This window comes from Alosa alosa, chromosome 11 (genome assembly GCF_017589495.1).
Source record: "Alosa alosa isolate M-15738 ecotype Scorff River chromosome 11, AALO_Geno_1.1, whole genome shotgun sequence".
Lineage (NCBI taxonomy): Eukaryota > Metazoa > Chordata > Actinopteri > Clupeiformes > Clupeidae > Alosa > Alosa alosa.
Window position 1 is genome coordinate 27,409,928 of NC_063199.1, and position 18,911 is coordinate 27,428,838.

Consider the following 18,911-nt stretch of genomic DNA (forward strand, 5'->3'; position numbering starts at 1 on the left):
AATGTATTTGAACAACTACATACACTTCTTTACAAATACATATTTTTGTTTATAGATTTATTTCAGTTTAAACATGTTAAAACGTGATTTTTGTTATATTTTTGGCACTCTGGTCCATGCAGAGTTGCTTCCTAAAAGGGTTGCTCCACCCCCATGGTCAAAGGCAACACCCACTTCCACCCATCATTTTATTGGTCATGTCTTGTGTCAATATATTTAAATAGAATTTAAATGCAATGTGAAGGGCCAGTGTAATGACCAAAAAAGTGGTTTGTGGTCTGAGGGCAAGGCCATGCCATAGAAGGCTAGCATGATCAGCCGTACTAGATCATGGGATCACATCGCCCCCATCCTCCAGCAACTACACTGGCTCCCAGTTCAATAACGCATCCAATACAAAATCATTCTCCTTGTACACAAATCTCTCCACGATCTGACCCCTCCCTATCTATCAAATCTCCTAAGCCCATACACACCGTCCTGTACTCTACATCCACAGATGCCCATCTCCTATCCATCTTCTAGGCTTCGCTCTATGGGTGACAGGGCCTTCAATTCAAATTCAAATTTATTAGTCCCATACAATTATACAGAGAAATGCTTTGTCCAGTGTCTCCATAGCTGTGCAATGTGTAAATAAATAAGGAAATAATAGAAAAAAGAAGAGAAGATCGAAGAAGAAATGTCTAAAGTGCATGAGGTGTTTCCAACATGCTTGTGCTTCTGCTACAGTCCTCATTCAGTATCCGGATAGCTGGGGGATAAAAACTTTTCAGTGTGGCAGGCGCTAAACTCTGGAATGACCTGCCATGAGCACTGCTCAATCTTGATCTCATTCTGTTTCAAATGGACTGTGTAACCAATTTTATTTTGAATTACCTCTACTTAATTCTACATCATACAAATAACTATATACTATTATATTAAATAATACATGAATAAATCAGATAAATGCCAACCACTCTCACCCTTTTTTACTAACACTGCTGGCACTGCAAACATTTTCAGTAATCCAACAGCAAACAGTTAGCTCTTTAAAGTAGATACTGTATACCCTCAAGTCTGTGAATGGATAAACATTAATCACAAACAAGGATAACTGCACAAGCATTCTTTGACAGAGACTATCTCAAGTGTACACATCTGTTAACATCTGGTAAGGAATTTCACTGGTGAATGACCGTCTTAGTTTATTTAACACATACATAACTTTGCATAGCCTTGACTTAAAGCTACACTTCACCTTTGAAACTTTCTTCACCTTAGTTCTTACAGGTTGTTACCCTTTGCTCTCATTACTGTACAACTGAAAAACATTTTTCACACTCACATGCACACACACATGCACACTCACACTCACATGCACACACACATACACACACACCTCACCAACCTGGAACACATTTCTCTTTCTGACATCCCCAAAGAACTACCCAGTTCTCATCACTACGTGAGGGTCAGATTTACCCTATAAGCTTACATGGTGGCACAGTTGCAGGGCTTGTTTAGTTGTGGGACCCGGACCCCAACCCCCCGGCCCAGATTGGCAGATAACGGACCGCTTGGTGGTATGCCGCCGGTGCCGTGCCACTTGTGGTCCGCCATTGGACCACCATCTTGTGGTCCGCCATTGGACCACCATCTTGTGGTCCGCCATTGGACCACCATCTTGTGGTCCGCCATTGGACCAGTGGTTCGCTATCTACCAATCTGATTTTGCTATCTGGGATGATATATGGAGTATAACTGAACAAATGAAAAAGATTTTAGACCAATAGTGGCAAAATATTGGGCAATTTGTCTACAATCCGCCAGCGGACTGCCAGAGAACCGATGATCAAAATGCCAGCAGATCGCCAGCTATGCTCCCAATGGACAGACAGTGGTCCGCCAGCCTCTTGCTATCTGGGACTGTTCAAAAGTTTGGGGTCCCTCACATAATATTTCCTCCTTATTATACATGAAAACATGCATGGCTTTGACTATAATTACAATGGAAATACAGTCACTGACATGATAACATGATTTTTAATTGAAACTAGTAACCTTGATGCAGTCTGAACTTTATCCTCCATTTGCTTTTCTGTCAAAAACAAGGAAATGTCTAACTGACCCCAAAGTAGTGTATGCCTTTTACAGGGCCTCACAAGACACTAGAGTCAATAAACAATCTTTTACAGCTTGACTTGTAAAAAACTGAAGGGGGGGGCAATACACTGTAACATAATCATGTTTAGAATCATCACATTTAAATGCATGACACAACACGTGAGGACTTGCATAATAAAATAGAAAAAGTGAACTCAGTGTCCAGTGTGTCACACAGAAAGGCAACATGGTAAGGTGACTACATCCTTCACATACTCCTATGATAACGATGAACAATGTACAGGTTTTAATCAATCCAATAATTCTTGAAAAGGGAGGTGGTCATTGCTCTGAAGCTCCAGCAGGAGGTGACGGACATTTTGAAAAATAAAAAAGCAAATAAAAAATAAAGATAGGGGTTCCACACCCACCTATTCTTCAGCCCACACACTCTCGGTCACACTGTGTAATTCAGAGAGGGAGCGTAAATGACTTTATGAGTTCCCACCATTGTGACTCTGCAAATCTCAAGCGATAACATCTGCCCTTGGACTGCATTGCATCGGTCAATCAACATCATTATCAGATTTCAAGAATGTTCCAGACACAAGACAGAGATTTAGCACACAGATCTAAACCTGATAAATCATTTGCAAAGACAGTGTGTGTGTATTTGAAATCCAATAGAACTATGCATCTGTACAAGAGAATTTGTATAGTTCACATTAATTGATACCAGTTCTGCCCAAACATTGAATGCTGGAGTGAGAAAAGTCCAATGTGGTCTTAAGATCTGTTTCAAAGTTACTGCTTGAATGACAATAATCCCCGTTAAAGGGCCACATAGCAGATCAACAAAACACAACACAGAACATCTTTAAAGATTTTAAGCCTGTGTAAAACTTTTTTTTTTTGCAGGAGACTCTGCGCCAAGCTGAACGTTTTCACACCTTCATGCCTTCCCTGAGTACCAACAGTAGCGACCCCTTTGAGATTATGTGTGTGTGTGTGTGTGTGAGTGGTGGGGAACAAAAGGCTGAATGTTGTTCTCACCTCATCAATACTTACACAATGCGTACATATTTTTAGGGAAAAATAAATAAAAGCCAACAACAGGTATAGACATTAATGTTTTAATGAGAGGAAGTGTGCCATGTTCACAGAACAATATTAGGATATAGCTGTGGTGGCTCCTCAAATGACACTACACGGTATGTATCTTTCCTTTGTCTTTTCCATCATCCTCTGTTTTGGAATGTTTGAAATGCTTGGAGTATCCCTATACAAAACAATAAATAAATATATATGTGACATTGCAAGCCTTGGCATGAGCTGAAAAGGGTCACAGCTGACACAGCTATGAAACCTACAGTATGTGAACCATTTGGTAAAGCGTCACACAGATCCAATGGAGGAAGAATCCACACCTTGGTCTCCTATCACCTTTGACACGTACAGAGGAAAACAGGCTTGCAATGTCTCAGTAACATTCAGTGTAACATAATTTAAAATTCAAACAGGCATCTCGATCAGAATGGGGAGAGGCTAGGGACTTTAATGTTGATGTCCCCAATGTTGATGTTGCGAGGGATTTCCGGAAGATTCATATTCTTCACTGCTGACACCGCACGAGCTGGGGCCGCAGACAATCCACCCTGCGACAGAAAAAAAAAAAATCAGCTCACAATTACACAACACAATTAACTCTAACCTTTAACTACAATAGGCAAACAGGCAAAAACATAAGATATGATATTGTAGAAATCTTACATCAGCCATTCTTTTTATTTTATTTTAAGATGTCTGTGATGGCAATACAGTGCATTACAGGGTTTTGTCCATTGACAAAACAATGCCATATGTTTAAATGCATCTTAGAATCTAGATTTTCATCCTAGACATTTAACAATGGAAATTTACCAACATAATATAGCAATACAGGTCAAAGGATTTCCCCAAACTTTCTCTTGATCTTTCTTCACTACAATGCTGAAGAGGTCACTGGGTAGAGGGTCCCAGTGTGTCCAGTCCAAAGACTAACCTCTGACTTCTCCATTCGGTTCTGCATCTCCACCTGGGCGACAATCTCATTCATGTTGGTCTCCAACACCATACCACCCATCACAACCTCCTGCAGGATGTAATGGACCTGGGGATGGGATATAAAGTTAGAGTTAAAGTTGACTGATACTGATGCAGACGCTTTTATCCAAAAGCACCAAGGACTTGCAACGGCGGGAATTGAACCCAGGTCGACCGGGATTTGGGCACTCCACTTCAAGTCATGCCTAACCATGCCCCGTAGCTATTCTAAACTCAGTGAAACCTAAGGCCTCACAGAGTGTTCGCAGCAAACGAAAACCTGTTTGCAAACGTTTGTCTTTGGCATGCTGATTGTACATCAGATCTGAAATTTAAATTACTCGCTTGAGTTCATTATTACCCCATGCAATACAGTATTCCCGTATTATTAACTTGACAAGAACTAAAGGGGACTTTTTGAAGGGAAAGCGTTAACTTGGGTCTTAAATGTCCTTTACCACAGTGAGTCTTCTCACTCTGACATAGCTGACATACCAGATTAACAACTGGCTATTAGAAACTAAATGCAGTCTATGGACCCTTTCAAGAGAGTTCCATTATCAGCATCATAGTTGGCCCCACAAGACTTCCTTTTTAACATTCCATATGCCATCTTGATGCAGAGGAAGTAGATTGGGGCCCAAATAGAACATCCATATTAAGTACAGAGCATTTGAATGCCTCTTTCCAAATTAATCTTCCATGGAATATGGATACGTTATCTTATCACCAATCATAAAGATTTAACTCGGCTCATAAGAACACTGTCTGCACTGTTTTAGTGTCATATAACTTTGCTGATTACTGATTACCTCTGCTTTTAAAACAGATAGATTGTACACAAACTGCATACAAATGGGCAAATGTTTTGTAGACTCGGGGGGGGGAATTCTGAATTCTGTCATAGTTGTGCAAGAAAAGAACCTACAGTGTGTAACACAAACCCACCTTATCCATGTGAAAGATGAGGTCCAGTTCACAGACATTCTCAAAGCATTTATCCAAGGTTTCCACAAATACCTGTTATAACAGAGGGAGAAGAAAGATATTGAGCCTACAGTAGGTAAACACAAGAAACCATAGCAACCAAAATCCACAGGAACATAAACAGCAACCAATGAGAACACACGGTCCTCTGCTTATATCTGAGGGTAGTGCTGTATTGTTCATGTGATGATGGCCTCCTGTCCATGATGAAAACAGACATGAAATGTGTCAAAAACTAGAATATTGTTGACCCCAGTGACCCCAAACTTAAGAATGATAGTGTAAGTATAAAGTTACAAGAGTTAGCAGTGTTTACCACTTACATAAACATGTTACTTTGCTTGTCCAAGCACATATCTAATATTGATTAGTTCACTGAAAGTTCATGTGAATAAACAAGCTGCATTTAAACTCATGTCGACCCAAACTGAAACTATAGCTCATGTGCTTCAGGGTCATTGACCATGTCACAAATACTCCCCACTAGATAATGGGTCATTCCATGTCAAATCACCAAGTTTACTAAGGGGCTCACAGGTCATACTTTTAGAAAAATCTAAAGACAAAAAAATCTATCCTTTGAAGTTTTAAGCCATTTTAAGGATTTTTGGTGAACAAGCCTTTTTGGGCAGTTTTGAAAATCAAGCATATTTCCAAAAATGATTCTGACACTTCTGTAATAAACTAAAGTTACTGCATACACATGCAGATGTATAGAACATCTGAAGGCTTTGTCTAGCACACTTTTTGAACGTGAAGCTCTAAAAAGGCAAGTTTTTATTTTATTTCTCATATCTATTTTTATTCAGAAATATTTTCAGAGCCTTATATGATAGAAAGTATCACTTCATAATAACAATTAGTGATCTTGACATGCTGTTTTGGATTTCTACATAAGCATAAGGAGCAGGAGATTTTATTTTATCACTGTGATTTTTGTGTCCTGCTATTTGCACTGTACCTTGATTATTCTCTATTAAGTGCTGCCTTCGTTGTAGCCTACCGGTATTTTATGATCCCCGACAGGCCATGTGTAGCCTACGTTAAACTTTTAGCCTACAGCCAGTTCAACTATTGTGTTTGTGCGCCGTTTGAAGGGATGTCATGGGTAGGTTGCCATGATTAAGGACGGCTTTCTGTTACTGTTTATGTGAAGGTGTTACATAGCTCAATAAGGATACACTGCATGTTATGTATGCTACATTAACCAAAGGCACATATATCATTGTGTCTGAATTCATATTCAATGGACCCGTGCATCACTGTTAGCCACTGCACATTTCAGTAATATAAAAAAAATATCCTGTGTGTGCAAAAAATATCAATAGAAATGCCAAGATCACGTCAAAGGCGGGCTTACCTGAATTAGATCCAAAATTCCCAGCTCACTTTCTGAGGAGTCCACACAGAATACAAAGTAAAGAGTGGCATAATGTCTGTAAATCAGCTTGTAATCTGAACCACCGATTAAACTGAAAGAAAAAATGGTGGAGGATCATGAGACATGATTCTTCATGTAGCCGACAAGATCTGTTCTGATCTACCATCATGGGCTTGAATGAAATACATGCTTTTTTTTTTTTTTTTTTTTTTTAAACTAGCATTAAATTGGATTCGATCCTACAATAAATAAGCATACCTATGAGCTCATTATCATATTGCTCAACTTACTGAGCTACTCTCCCTCTCCCAGATGAGCTTTCCAATCATGTATCAGTTAACCACGTAAGCAGCACCCTGGTAACATGTGGTCTTGCATTACATGGCACAAGTGGTTACATTGTCCTTATATCATAACTATACCTTGTACTAGTGACTAGGCCAATTGATGAAAATGAAGAAGGTTTCTTGTAATGTTCACAAGGATGTGAAAAGAACATATTCTTGTAAACTTGCTTCATTCAATATTTGAATAGCAAAACACAAAACATCTCAAGCTATATGTAGATAATTTCTTCTCTTGCCATTTAGTTTCAAAGTATACACTACTCTCACAAAAAGTCAGGGATATTCGGCTTTCGGGTGAAATGTCAGGATGAACCTAAAATCCACTATAACCTTTACAGGAGAACTTTAGGTGACCTAAACTTTTGAATGTCCATGTCCAACAGTCCAATGTTTCAGTAGACTTTCTGAACTGAAACATTAAACTCCACCCAAAAGCCAGATATCGGATATCCCTAACTTTTTGTGAGTAGTGTATATAGCCTACCCTAATTACGTCTGCACCCAAGACACCTTTTATTTTGAGCTGATCAACCACACTAAGAATAACATAAATGTACACTACTACAACACTGCACTGTCCTTCGCAAGCAAAGGTAAACTAGTTGTTGTAGATGCTGACGTTATTGATTGGTTAGCTCAGAGTAGAGAATCGTGCAGATGGTCAAACTACAGTCGGTTTTTGGCAGAAATATGTTTTACATGTCTTTCGTGCGAGTGGCTGGAGGCCTAATGCTCATGACATAGATAAAAACCGCGACTTAAAAACCGTCAATAGCGTGATATGTTAATATGTAAAATTACCTTCCACCCTCCAAGAAATTGCAGACATTGTCATCCCTCTTGGACACAAGATGAAAAGTCTCTCTGATAATTTGTTGTTGCATATCTTCCGCCTGTTGAAGATAGATGGGGAATAACATGCATTCAGTTACTAGCTTGCGCTAAAGAGTAGCCCACAGGTAACGGTAGGCATTAACACAAAGTAATTTACAGACACAGGGGCAAAAGTTAAATAGACTCAAAGGGGGTTAAACGCAAAATGCACCCGCTTGAAGCAGTTCGCTAGCTCTAGCCACACATCTAACGTTATCTCTGTAGTGCTAACTGGCTGCTATAAATAGTTACATACGAAATAACAGATGGGTGTATGGGGATAACGTTTTAAATTGACCAAATACTGAAAGAAAAGACTGAATGAATAACATTAACGTTACTATGGCTGAGCTGGCTTGTTAGGCTAACTCTAAAGCTAGGTCAACTCTAAACCCACATAGATTAGAGTCTACAGAGTCTGATCTGAGTCAGAGTCTGATCTTGTTTTGTTTCCAATAATGGACTTACGAAATATTGATAAAACCGGATGAGGCGTGGTTTTCCATGGTTATTGAAAATTAAGATAGCCTTAATCATCTTCTCTCTCTATGAAGACAAATTTCATACAGATATAAACAGTAATGTCAGGTGATCATGCGACGGTCTGCGATGAAGGACCCAACCCTGCTGTGAAAAGTGTTGTCTGAGATTGTGCCTGAAACGTCACTACGATCGTGTGATGTGATTTTCGATTTGTTTTTAGTTGTCATCCACAGATAGTAGCCTACAACTAGCCTAAAACCTGAACCGTGATTGAAAGTGATAGCCCAATAATTATATAAATTGTCTTGAGGGGGATCCATGAAATCTGTATCTGCGTGAATAGGCTAGGCCTACTAATGGAGAAGAGGAGATCGGAGAAATTCCAATAGGGGGCACTGGTGTACGCGAAACATGTAGTTCATCATATTCATTGAAATATAGCGAAACGTTTAGGTTATTTTTCAATAGTTTAAGGTAAATATCCATTCCTCTTGTAGTCTGTTCATTCTTAGCCAGCCTGCTTGTGCACACATGCAGGCCTAATTTGATCATTTTCTCCTCCTCTTTGAGATAGGAGCCTAAACCAATTAGCCTATCAGAAATTCCAAGTTGAAAATGTATGTTGTGGATAAAGTAGGTTCAGAGAGTCTTCATTCGCCCTGTAATGAGTCATATACCAACTTACGAAGATGATTAATTAACATGAAAACATTGCCTGATGTCCCTTTAAATGAGAAGCCTTTAGCTACTGTCGATGCTTTAGTCAGGCAAGGGAACGGTGTGGGCCCTCAAGTTTCCAAGGTCCCTCAGTTCCTTTTAGGGGTTTCCATACCACTCTTCAAATTTCTCTGGACACACTGACCAGGTTCCTCATTCTGATTTTCATGTATCAAAAAAAAAAAAGGGGGGGATCAATAACATAGGCTAAATCATTGTTCAGTACTGAACACAACCACATGGCCTAGGCCTACTTTGAGATGCTGAGTACATAAAGTCTGCAAAAGAGCACTATCATCAGTAAGCCAGTGTCTTAGGGGGGTTCTCACAGTGAAAGAAGCACAGAGGGAAAGTAAATCAAAATCTCATGAACAAGGTAGAACCATACTGACTGATTCCACAGAGGTTGACATGTTCTGACACACCTTTACTGTTTTTGTTAGGGCCTCCTTAAATTATGATATACAAATCCTGCCACTATTATTTATTGTATGCTGAAATACAATATGTTTATTCTATTCTCTACACACACAGATCTACGAAGCATTTAATGCTGTGTTTACACGTGCATGTGATTAAAACATTGATGTTATCAAAAAAGACTTGAATATATTGAAAACAACCATTGTAATAGCCTACAGTAGGTTAAAGCAAAATAAAATGGGGATAAAGATGAAACAAGCACAAGCCACAGTTCCTTTGAGCTATAGGATAAGAGGCAGAGAGCACATCCAAACAGGGGGAAACACCACCAATTTCTAAGACAGAACATGACATCTGCCAACATTTATGTTTTAGGAAGTTAAGAGAAATCCCCACTGCTTTCACTTCTTTAAATTTATTTTTCTTAGAAGCATTTTGCATTTTATTAATATGATGCATTCATTTTTATCATTAAATTCTTGTCATCATTGTTGGAAGATGCATTTACTGTATGCACATAGGGCAGATTTGTTAGGATTAAGATATGCTAAATGAGATGAATGATGAGTGAATTCATTTAGGCACAAGTGGACTCCAATCAAGTTGTAGAAGCATCTCAAGGACTATTAATAGAAGTAGGATGCACCAGAGCTCAATTACAAGCGTCATAACAAAGGGTCCCAATACTTATGTAAATGGAATATTTCAGTCTTTTATTTTTTATATATTTCCAAAACACTCCAAACACCTGTTTTTTTTTCGTGGAGTGTTGGAGTATTGTGTGTAGATTGATAAAAATAATTGAATCAATTTTAAGATGAGTCTGAAACATAACAAAATGTGGAAAACTTGTGTCTAAAAACGTTCCGGTTGCACTGTATACTGTAGTGCTCATTTCAAAACCCAGCACCTGTTGGTATTGAGGTGCATTAGTGCCTATAGCATGGGCATCTTTCATATGGCAAAGCACAAATCCGGTAATTCAGAATGATGCAGGTTTTGAGCAAAACCATCTATGTATTTTTCAGGGAAGACCTTGAATATTTCAAGAAAACAATGGCAAACTTCATTCTAGGTGCTAAAATGGCCTGTCCAGACCTGTCACACTAGGTGCATCATGGAATGAGAAACATGGTTAAGAAGACCTCAGACTATTGAGCAACAGAAATCCTAAATCAGGCAAAAATGGGACAATATTTCATTCATATCATTCCCAATTCTAGCAGCTGGCCTCAGTTCCCAAATATTTACAGGATGTTTGTTAAATTAAGAGGTGGAGACACACAGTGGCAAACATGCCCCTGTCCACCTTTTTTGAGAGGTGTTGCTGGCAGCAAACTCAATCTTTTTTCCAAAAACAATATATTTTTTTCTCCAACAGTTGATATGTTGTCTTTTAACTGTCATGTCCCATGGACTCATATACAAGTCTATTGATTTGAAAAATGCATTAATGTATTTATCTATTATGCCTGTAAGGATAACATGAAAGGATCTGTACTTATTTAAAAAACAATATTTTATTATAAATATCATCATATGATATGACAGTTACCACATTTTAAATGGACCATTTACTGCTCATTTTCAAACTACACAACAATGATTATATGGGAACAGCAGCATTTGTTTATCTGTTTGTATCCTCTATTTAGGACGGTCCCATTGAGATACAGTATCTGTTCTGCTGGAATATGGCCAAAGATCGAAGTAGCTTAAGTCAGCTGGATAAAAATTCACTGTCAACGCTGGTTAGTTTCGGAGGGACTTCTCCCAAAACGACCAAAGCTGATGATGATTCATTCACCGATGGGAGACTGTAGAAGGTCCTGTCTTTTTGTCCAACTTGGTGACAATGTTATTTACCCAGCCCAGGGTAGAGTTCACACAGAACTCCTTATGTAGTATTGTTTTAAACCTGAGATGAGAAAATAAGATGAGCACAGACACGGGAAATGTCATTGAAACAGACATAGGTTGGAGAAGATAATCAATTTATTTTATTTCAGTTGTCCACAGACTTTATCTCATTGTACCCAATAACTACAAAACATATTCAAGACAAAAATGTAAGTTTTTACTTTCCATAGTGCCAATAAAATATCTAATTAATGCCTAATACTTACACACGTGATTTCAGGGTACATCTACTGCTGGTTGTGAAGTAAGACACCACCCTGCCTGCTGGTATCGGCCCAGGGTAATGTTTTACACAGCAGCGGACAGTAGTAACGCCATACTGAGCTGTAACAGATCAAGCAATGGTTACTTATACAGAAATACTTATACAGAAGCTTGTCTCACAATTTGACATACATTGTGATGGATTGATGTAAGCCTACAATGTATGTACATGGTTTCCACTCACCACTAACTGAGATGACCAGCACCAGAGCCAGAAGAGCAGCCAGGGTCCTCATGGTGACAGATGCAGTGGATGATTATTTTGAGGCTGAAGAGAGCAGATGCTCTTTGTGAAGAAGACTGAAATGCTTATCGACTATATAGTGGATTTAAACACCTTCTTGGAAAGAAGGGGAAACTCCATCATATCTCATATAGCAACATGTGACGGCAGTGCCTTGAGTTAAATTCAACAACACTGTTGTTCTTCTTTCTGACTTCCACAGAGAATGTTTTGCCTAGAAGAGCACCTCTTGGAAAAAAGAAAGTATAATTGCATTCTTTATCATGACATTGTTTGCTGTAAAATTATTCTGCTATGTAGTGGGTGGGAGAAGTCATGCTATTTTCACTGGCCTGTAAAAGGGCGCAGCGCATCTGTCATAGGCAAAGGTGGCTTTTCCACCACAGCGTGGACAATGACTTTTACAAGTTGATTTGAAAAGTAGGCTGCACTATGTAATCATGTTGTCATGTTGATTGGGTTTTTAAGATGTTTGTTAAAATGGAGTCAAATCTAAGAGAAAGCTGTTTATGTGCATGTCTGAAAACGAAGAAAGATGCGCGGTAGAAAGATATGACAATTAATCTAAGTGTGCGTATTTTAAAATGAAATAGCAAATTTCATTTTAACCTAATTTTAAGTGTATCAAAATAAACTACAAAATACATTATCCACACAATGTATATAAAATAATCATCAATAAGTATTTATGTGTTTTGAAAGTAATTAAAATACTCTGTTACACTTTACTTGACAGTATCGACATAAGAGTGACATGACACTGTCATGAACGTGTCATAAACGTTTATGACATAACATTTCTGTTATTAAGTGGCAATCGGTTTTTGTCATAACAAGTTAGGGTTAGGATTAGGGTTCATGTGTCATGACAGTGTCATGTGTTCATGACAGTGTCATGTCACTCTTATGTCGATACTGTCAGGTAAGTTGTTACCAAATACTTCAAGGGATCATGATATCACTTTGCAAACCTTCCATATCTGTCTATTTAATCTATTCCTTCATCAGTACACTGACTCTACAGTGTTTGAGAGTAGCAGCTTTTCTTTGCCTACAACATGCCATAACCTGCAAACAGTCAACGAATCAACTATGCTTACCTGCCTATTACATCTCATAGCATCAGAGATACATTCAAAAAGTCACAACTGAACTTGTCTAGCGGTACAAAGTGGACACAAGTCTCTGATATTGCCAATGCATGCCCTTATTGAACAATATTACAGAGCAACCACATAACTGGTTCCATGTATTCTGATTGGATGATTAAAGTTGTCAAGTTCTCAAGATCTTCTTAGATGGTGTCTTCAAAGATGCTTCTAAAGGACATGATATGCTCATAAATCGGTGTCCCGTGCACGCGTCACTGGTGAGTATGTGACGAGAATTGCATCATCTTTGCAGAATGCATGGGTTGTCTTGTGTTTTGAGGAATTTGTGACCGGGCGTCAAGAGTAACTGCGAGAACGTGTATACTTTGCAGATGCCCAGATTGAGCAATATTACAGGGCAACCACATAACCGCTTCCATGTTTTTTTGGATTAGATTATTCAAGTTCTCAAGAAACTTATCATTAAAGTTCTCAAGAGACTTGAGGTTGGTATGAGAGGGAGTGTATTGTATGTGTGAGCAACCTGCAAGTTACAGGTATTCATTGTTTTGCACTTATATGATGTCATCACATAACCAAGCATAGGCTATATTGTAGGTTTTACCAAAAATATTTGGCAGTATTTTTAAACCACAAAAATACACACCTATAAAGTACATGTATTTTGATAGAAAATACGAAGCCATTTTTCTTCAAGCTTTGCTAAACTTCATTGTGGTGAGCTTCTTTCTATTTACTGTGTTTATAAAATTTGTAACACCTGTGTGTGCTCCAATCTCATCATACTCACCTGTATGATAAAAGTCAAATAGAGAAACATGGATGCACCCTCTGAAGAAATGCATAGGGGGATTCTTTGAGGAACTCTTATGACGTGGTTTAGAGATCTCTTGTTGAAAATAAGCATCTTAGGTAAGGAACTAATTTCAAATTTTTGTATAGAACACTAAAAGTAACTGGGGAAAACCCACCAGAGTATTTTTGCTTCAGAGATACATTGAACTGAAAAAAGAGGAAGAAATTTGTAGGCCTCTTAGAATAAAATGGTTACCACTGCCAGCAGTTCCGAGCACATTTTTTAAACTGTTACGGTCATCCTAGCATAAAAAGTTGAGTGTAGTGTGCCTCTTTGACCTTATTGTGTTGGTGTCATCTATTGTACACCTGTAAAAATGCATTTATCTGATGATCTCACAGACGTCTAACGAATATCACAGATACAATAACTGCAAAGCACTGTTGTCCTTGTGATAAGATCAAGCTGTAATTAATAGAGTCCTTCGCATTTGTACTCATTGTCTAAATCAGTGATTCCCAACCTTTTTTCTCCAGGGCCCCCCTAATTCACTTCTGTTGGAATTCGCGCCCCTCCCCCCCCCAAAAAATAAAAAAATAAAAAAATAAAGGAAAATCATACGTCTTTATTTTGTGTGCCTAGCTTACACAGAGTAGCAGCACGCAAGCAACAGTTGACATTAAACATGTGAAATATCCAAGCTGTGCTGTGCTTAAAAAAAAAGAACATCATTCTGTTCTAAAATCTTTTCCCTCAAGTTTCCTACCACTTAGTAATCATTCCATCTTCACCAAGCAATGAACAACAAAATGAACAAATGAACAATGAACAAAAAAAGATGAAATCATTAATGTGAACCTTGGGCTTGCATACCCACAGCCAGGGCTGGAATGTCAGGTGTAATATGAGTGACAGCCAGTCTAAAGTCGTTGTGCACCTCCAGTCTGTTGCGCGCTTTTGTTTTGATGGCGACAAGTGCACTGAAGGCCGGAACGGTGATGGGAAACAGACAGTCGATCCATGTAACGTGGGTGGGCTTTGGAATCTTTGACAACAATATTTCCCAGACATCCTTGCTACTTTTCGATAGCAATACTTAATAAAAAACGTTTGGTTTCAATCAATATTGTTCATAAGGGAAAGAATTTCGCTGTAAAGACTGACTATTGTTAATAATATATTTAACATATTATGTTAAATGGGTGGGTGATGGCTCATAGTAATGAACACCATAACTGAGATATGTTTGCAAATTGATTAAGTGCACTGCTTCTCCTAGTTTAGTCCATCAAAGGCAGTTCAGAATGTCTGTATGAACAGAAGACAGATATAAGTCAGATTAAAGCTTTGTGACGATGTATTGCTGTGTTATTGCAGTTGTTAAATTTTGCATCTTATATTGCACCTGTTTCACGATAAAGCTTCGCGCACCCCCCGGACTCTCTAGCGCCCCCCCAAGGGGGTCTCGCCCCCCAGGTTGGGAAACACTGATCTAAATGATTTTCCTCCTCCAGTAGATTTGACCTGGTGCATACAGAGAAACATGCTGAAAGGAAGACTGGAATTGAAAACAGGAACGGGTGTAAATACACACACACACACACAGAGAGAGAGATAGACAGACAGACAGATAGACATTTTCCCCCAAGTCATTCTTGGAGATGGTCTTCCTAAAACATAGCATAGACATGTGCTTCAGAGAAGGTTTTAAACCAAAAGAGGAAACATGAAAATGCGGAACATCTTTTCTACGAAGAAGGCAAAGGTCAACAAATGTCCTTCCGCGTTGATTAAATCCTCTATATAAGAGACCACCAAGGCACCAAGACAGGGCACCTCTTCTCTTCAGCCTCACTGCATTGAATCATCTGCTGCATCTGTCACCATGAGGACCCTGGCTGCTCTTCTGGCTCTGGTGCTGGTCATCTCAGTTAGTGGTGAGTGGAAACTGTTGAATGTATAGGCATATATCATAATGTAACACAATGTACATAAAATAAAGTATACTATAAGTAACTATTGCTTGAAATGTTACAGCTCAGTATGGACAGACTACACACGATTGCTGTGCCAAATACTACTCTAATACGATTCCTGCAAACATGGTGGTGTCTTACTACAAGACTAGCAACAACTGCTACCTGAAAGCTCTTGTGTGAGTATTACAATTGTATAAAGTGGGGACAGTTATCTAAAGTAACCTGCAAAACATGGTGCTGTTTCAATCTAGGGTCCCATGTATCTATTTTATTCATTTTAAAATATTTAATAATTTGAATAATTTTATTTTCTGTCACTGTCATGCAGGATTAAAACAAAGATGGGCAAGGTACGCTGTGTGGACCCTGAGGTGAAGTGGGTAAACAAGATTATCAGCAAGCAAGCTGCAACCACGGTGATGCCTACCTCATCCTCAACTGTGAATCAAACGTCAACTTTCAATCAAACATCACCAAGTCCTACTGGGGCACACAAAAAGCTTATGCTTTTTAGATTAAAGTAATTTATCCCACTGATCAAGTCTATGAAAAAGCTACATCAATGCATATCACTTTTAATATGTCAATAATTTGTTTAATAATAAAATAACTATGTATAAAGAAGTCACATTTGCTTGTCTGTTTCAGTTGTTTTCAGTCCTTCATTACATCCCTGATAGCAATTTGCAAATAACGGACCACCGGTGGGTTTTCACCATTGTGTGCCACTTCTGCTGTCAGACCCATCTTCAGTTTAACATGTTGTAAGCAAATGTTACTAAAATGACGGTAAAAATATAACTGAATAAATAAAAACACATTTGAGCCGTAAGTGGCAAAACAGTTTGACAGTAACCCGCCAGTGGACCCCTGGAAAAGCTAACAAGCAAAACACTAGCGGGCCAACAACGGTCCACCACCCACTGTACTGCAGTCATATCATCTTCACTGGGAATTTATACCGCAAGTCTGAAACATAAATGATGTGCGCTGCCTCCTTCTCTAATATGACACAATTCGTTTCATCCATGTTATTACTATTTGTAAACGTATACACTGTACACTTATATAAAGAAGTGAACCATGCAAATACAATGTCATGAACTTTTGATGGCTGTGAGAATAACAAACAGAAAACAAAATGATTAAAAATGCTTGAATAAAATAGATACATAACATAGATACACCAGGACTCGAAATTAGCTCACGCCAGGTGCCAATGGCGAGTAAAATTTTGTATAGACCCTTTCAACAATAAAAACAAAAACAATGCTTGAACGTTCTATTTGGGCCCCAATCTACTTCCTCTGCATTAAGATAACATATGGAATGTTAAAACGGAAGTCTTGTGGGGCCAACTATGATGCTGATAATGGAACTCTCTTGAAAGGGTCCATTGGCAGCTGAATTATGGCAGGCACTGCACCGCTTTGGCGAGTGGAAAACGGCTGCTTATCAACTGCAAGAATAGGCTACTGTCACGTTAAATTGGCTTGCCATATCCACTCTGCTTTGCATCTGTGTTCTGTTCGCTCAATGTTGACATGGTCAGGAATTATTTTCAGATAGGCTATGCGGTTTCTTGCCAAAACAAGAAAATTAAACTTAACGAGTCTTACAGTTATTTGGTTAGCCGCCCTTTCATGCATCTGTTGAGAAAACAACTAGATTACCACACAAATAGATCCCATACAATTTTAATACTCACTCAAGAGCTCTCAGATAGCAGCTCCTGCTAGTCTTGTAGTAAGACACCACCGTGTGTGGAGGATTCGCCTCAGACTAGAATACTACTGAGAGTAGTATTTTTCACTGCAATCATGTGTAGTTGGTACATACTGAGCTGTTACAGTTCAAGCAATAGTTACAGTACTTCCATCTTTTTATGTACATTGTGATTCAAAATGATGTATACATTCAATGGTTTCCACTCACCACTAACTGAAATGACCAGCGGGTTGGACCAGCACCAGAGCCAGAAGAGCAGCCAGGGTCCTCATGGTGACAGATGCAGCAGATGATTCAATGCAGTGAGGCTGAAGAGAAGAGATGCCCTGTGTGAAGGCTGAAGAGAAGTGATAATGGAAAACTTTGTCAGATTCAGTGCTTCATCAGAACCTGCACAGTGGAGAACACTTCACATTCTTTGTTTACTTTTCCTCCTTAAAATTTTTTGGGGAACATTTCAGACATTTTCCTACTAGGCCTATTCTGCCATCGAGCTTACCTCAAACAGAATGTTTGTTTCTCTGCAAGTTCATCCTTGGCAACAAGGAACATTGGACAACATTGGAATATCATTAGGCTACAGTTTGCTTCTTCTAGTAGAAACAACTAGTAAAATAGTCCTTCAAAAAGGCTAGGATACTTTTTACTTTTATACTTTAAGTACATTTCAGAGTCTGTACTTTGTTGAGTATGGAAAGTGTGTAGTTTTACATTTGATCTTAGATAATTTCTGAAATGATAGTATGTGTGATTTAGAGAAAACGAACGTACGCACAAAAAACGTGTGTATGCCACTCTTCCAGATGTGGCCATTATAAATTACAAATGAACATGAACTTATGTGTTGCCGGATGGTTTTAGGTCTCCTCCTTGTAAACACCCCTTCATCAATATCATTAGCATGAAAAATAAATATATAATAAATAAATAAAAATATATTCAAAACATGTTATAGGCCGAGCCAATACCATCTGATGTTAGCCTATGTTTATGTTTATGTCAGTACGAATAGCTTAATTAATTATGGTTTTCCAAGCAACGCTTTCTGGAAAGAGATCGTAAGTTACGCATGTAACTATGGATCTGTGAGACCGAGGGATGACCGTCACTACGGTCTAAAAAAGGAATGATCACCTTCGTTCTGCTTATCACCGAGACCATATGTCAACAAAGTCATGCACATGACCTCCGGAAGCAGAACGACTCGAGCTTGTAAATAGGGGAGATTGCTCCCGGTTCAGTCTCCTTGAGCGCCTCAGGATGGTCCGAGCGACAAGGATAGTGACGGTCATCCCTCGGTCTCACAGATCCATAGTTACATGCGTAACTTACGATCTGTTTCGACCTCACTCTGACCGTCACTACGGTCTAAAAAAGGGATGACACATACCAAAAAAGTTACGAGGAGCTCTAAGCTAACCATTAAAACCTCGCTTGGTCACGGACATGAGGGCAGCGTCGCCAACCGGAACTGGGCGAGTGACGTC

The 18,911-nt window shown here is 38.9% G+C and overlaps 1 protein-coding gene and 2 long non-coding RNA genes across 3 annotated transcripts; 1 reads left to right on the top strand and 2 right to left on the bottom strand.

Moving 5' to 3' along the window:
• Nucleotides 1-3,207: 3,207 nt before the first annotated feature.
• ap3s2 (adaptor related protein complex 3 subunit sigma 2) lies at nt 3,208-8,379 on the bottom strand. Its single transcript, XM_048256186.1, has 6 exons — nt 8,227-8,379; nt 7,687-7,778; nt 6,518-6,629; nt 5,119-5,190; nt 4,130-4,237; nt 3,208-3,743 (listed from the first exon to the last, which is right to left on the bottom strand). Exons 1-6 carry the CDS (start codon nt 8,293-8,295, stop codon nt 3,618-3,620), a joined length of 579 nt encoding a protein of 192 aa, XP_048112143.1. The 5' UTR covers nt 8,296-8,379; the 3' UTR covers nt 3,208-3,617.
• A 5,943-nt stretch (nt 8,380-14,322) lies between these two features.
• LOC125303583 lies at nt 14,323-15,223 on the bottom strand. Its single transcript, XR_007195063.1, has 2 exons — nt 15,123-15,223; nt 14,323-15,025 (listed from the first exon to the last, which is right to left on the bottom strand). It is a non-coding gene; the product is annotated as an uncharacterized LOC125303583 (long non-coding RNA).
• A 339-nt stretch (nt 15,224-15,562) lies between these two features.
• On the top strand, nt 15,563-16,895 carry LOC125303584. The gene is made up of 3 exons (XR_007195064.1): nt 15,563-15,654; nt 15,755-15,872; nt 16,025-16,895. It is a non-coding gene; the product is annotated as an uncharacterized LOC125303584 (long non-coding RNA).
• Nucleotides 16,896-18,911: the final 2,016 nt, after the last annotated feature.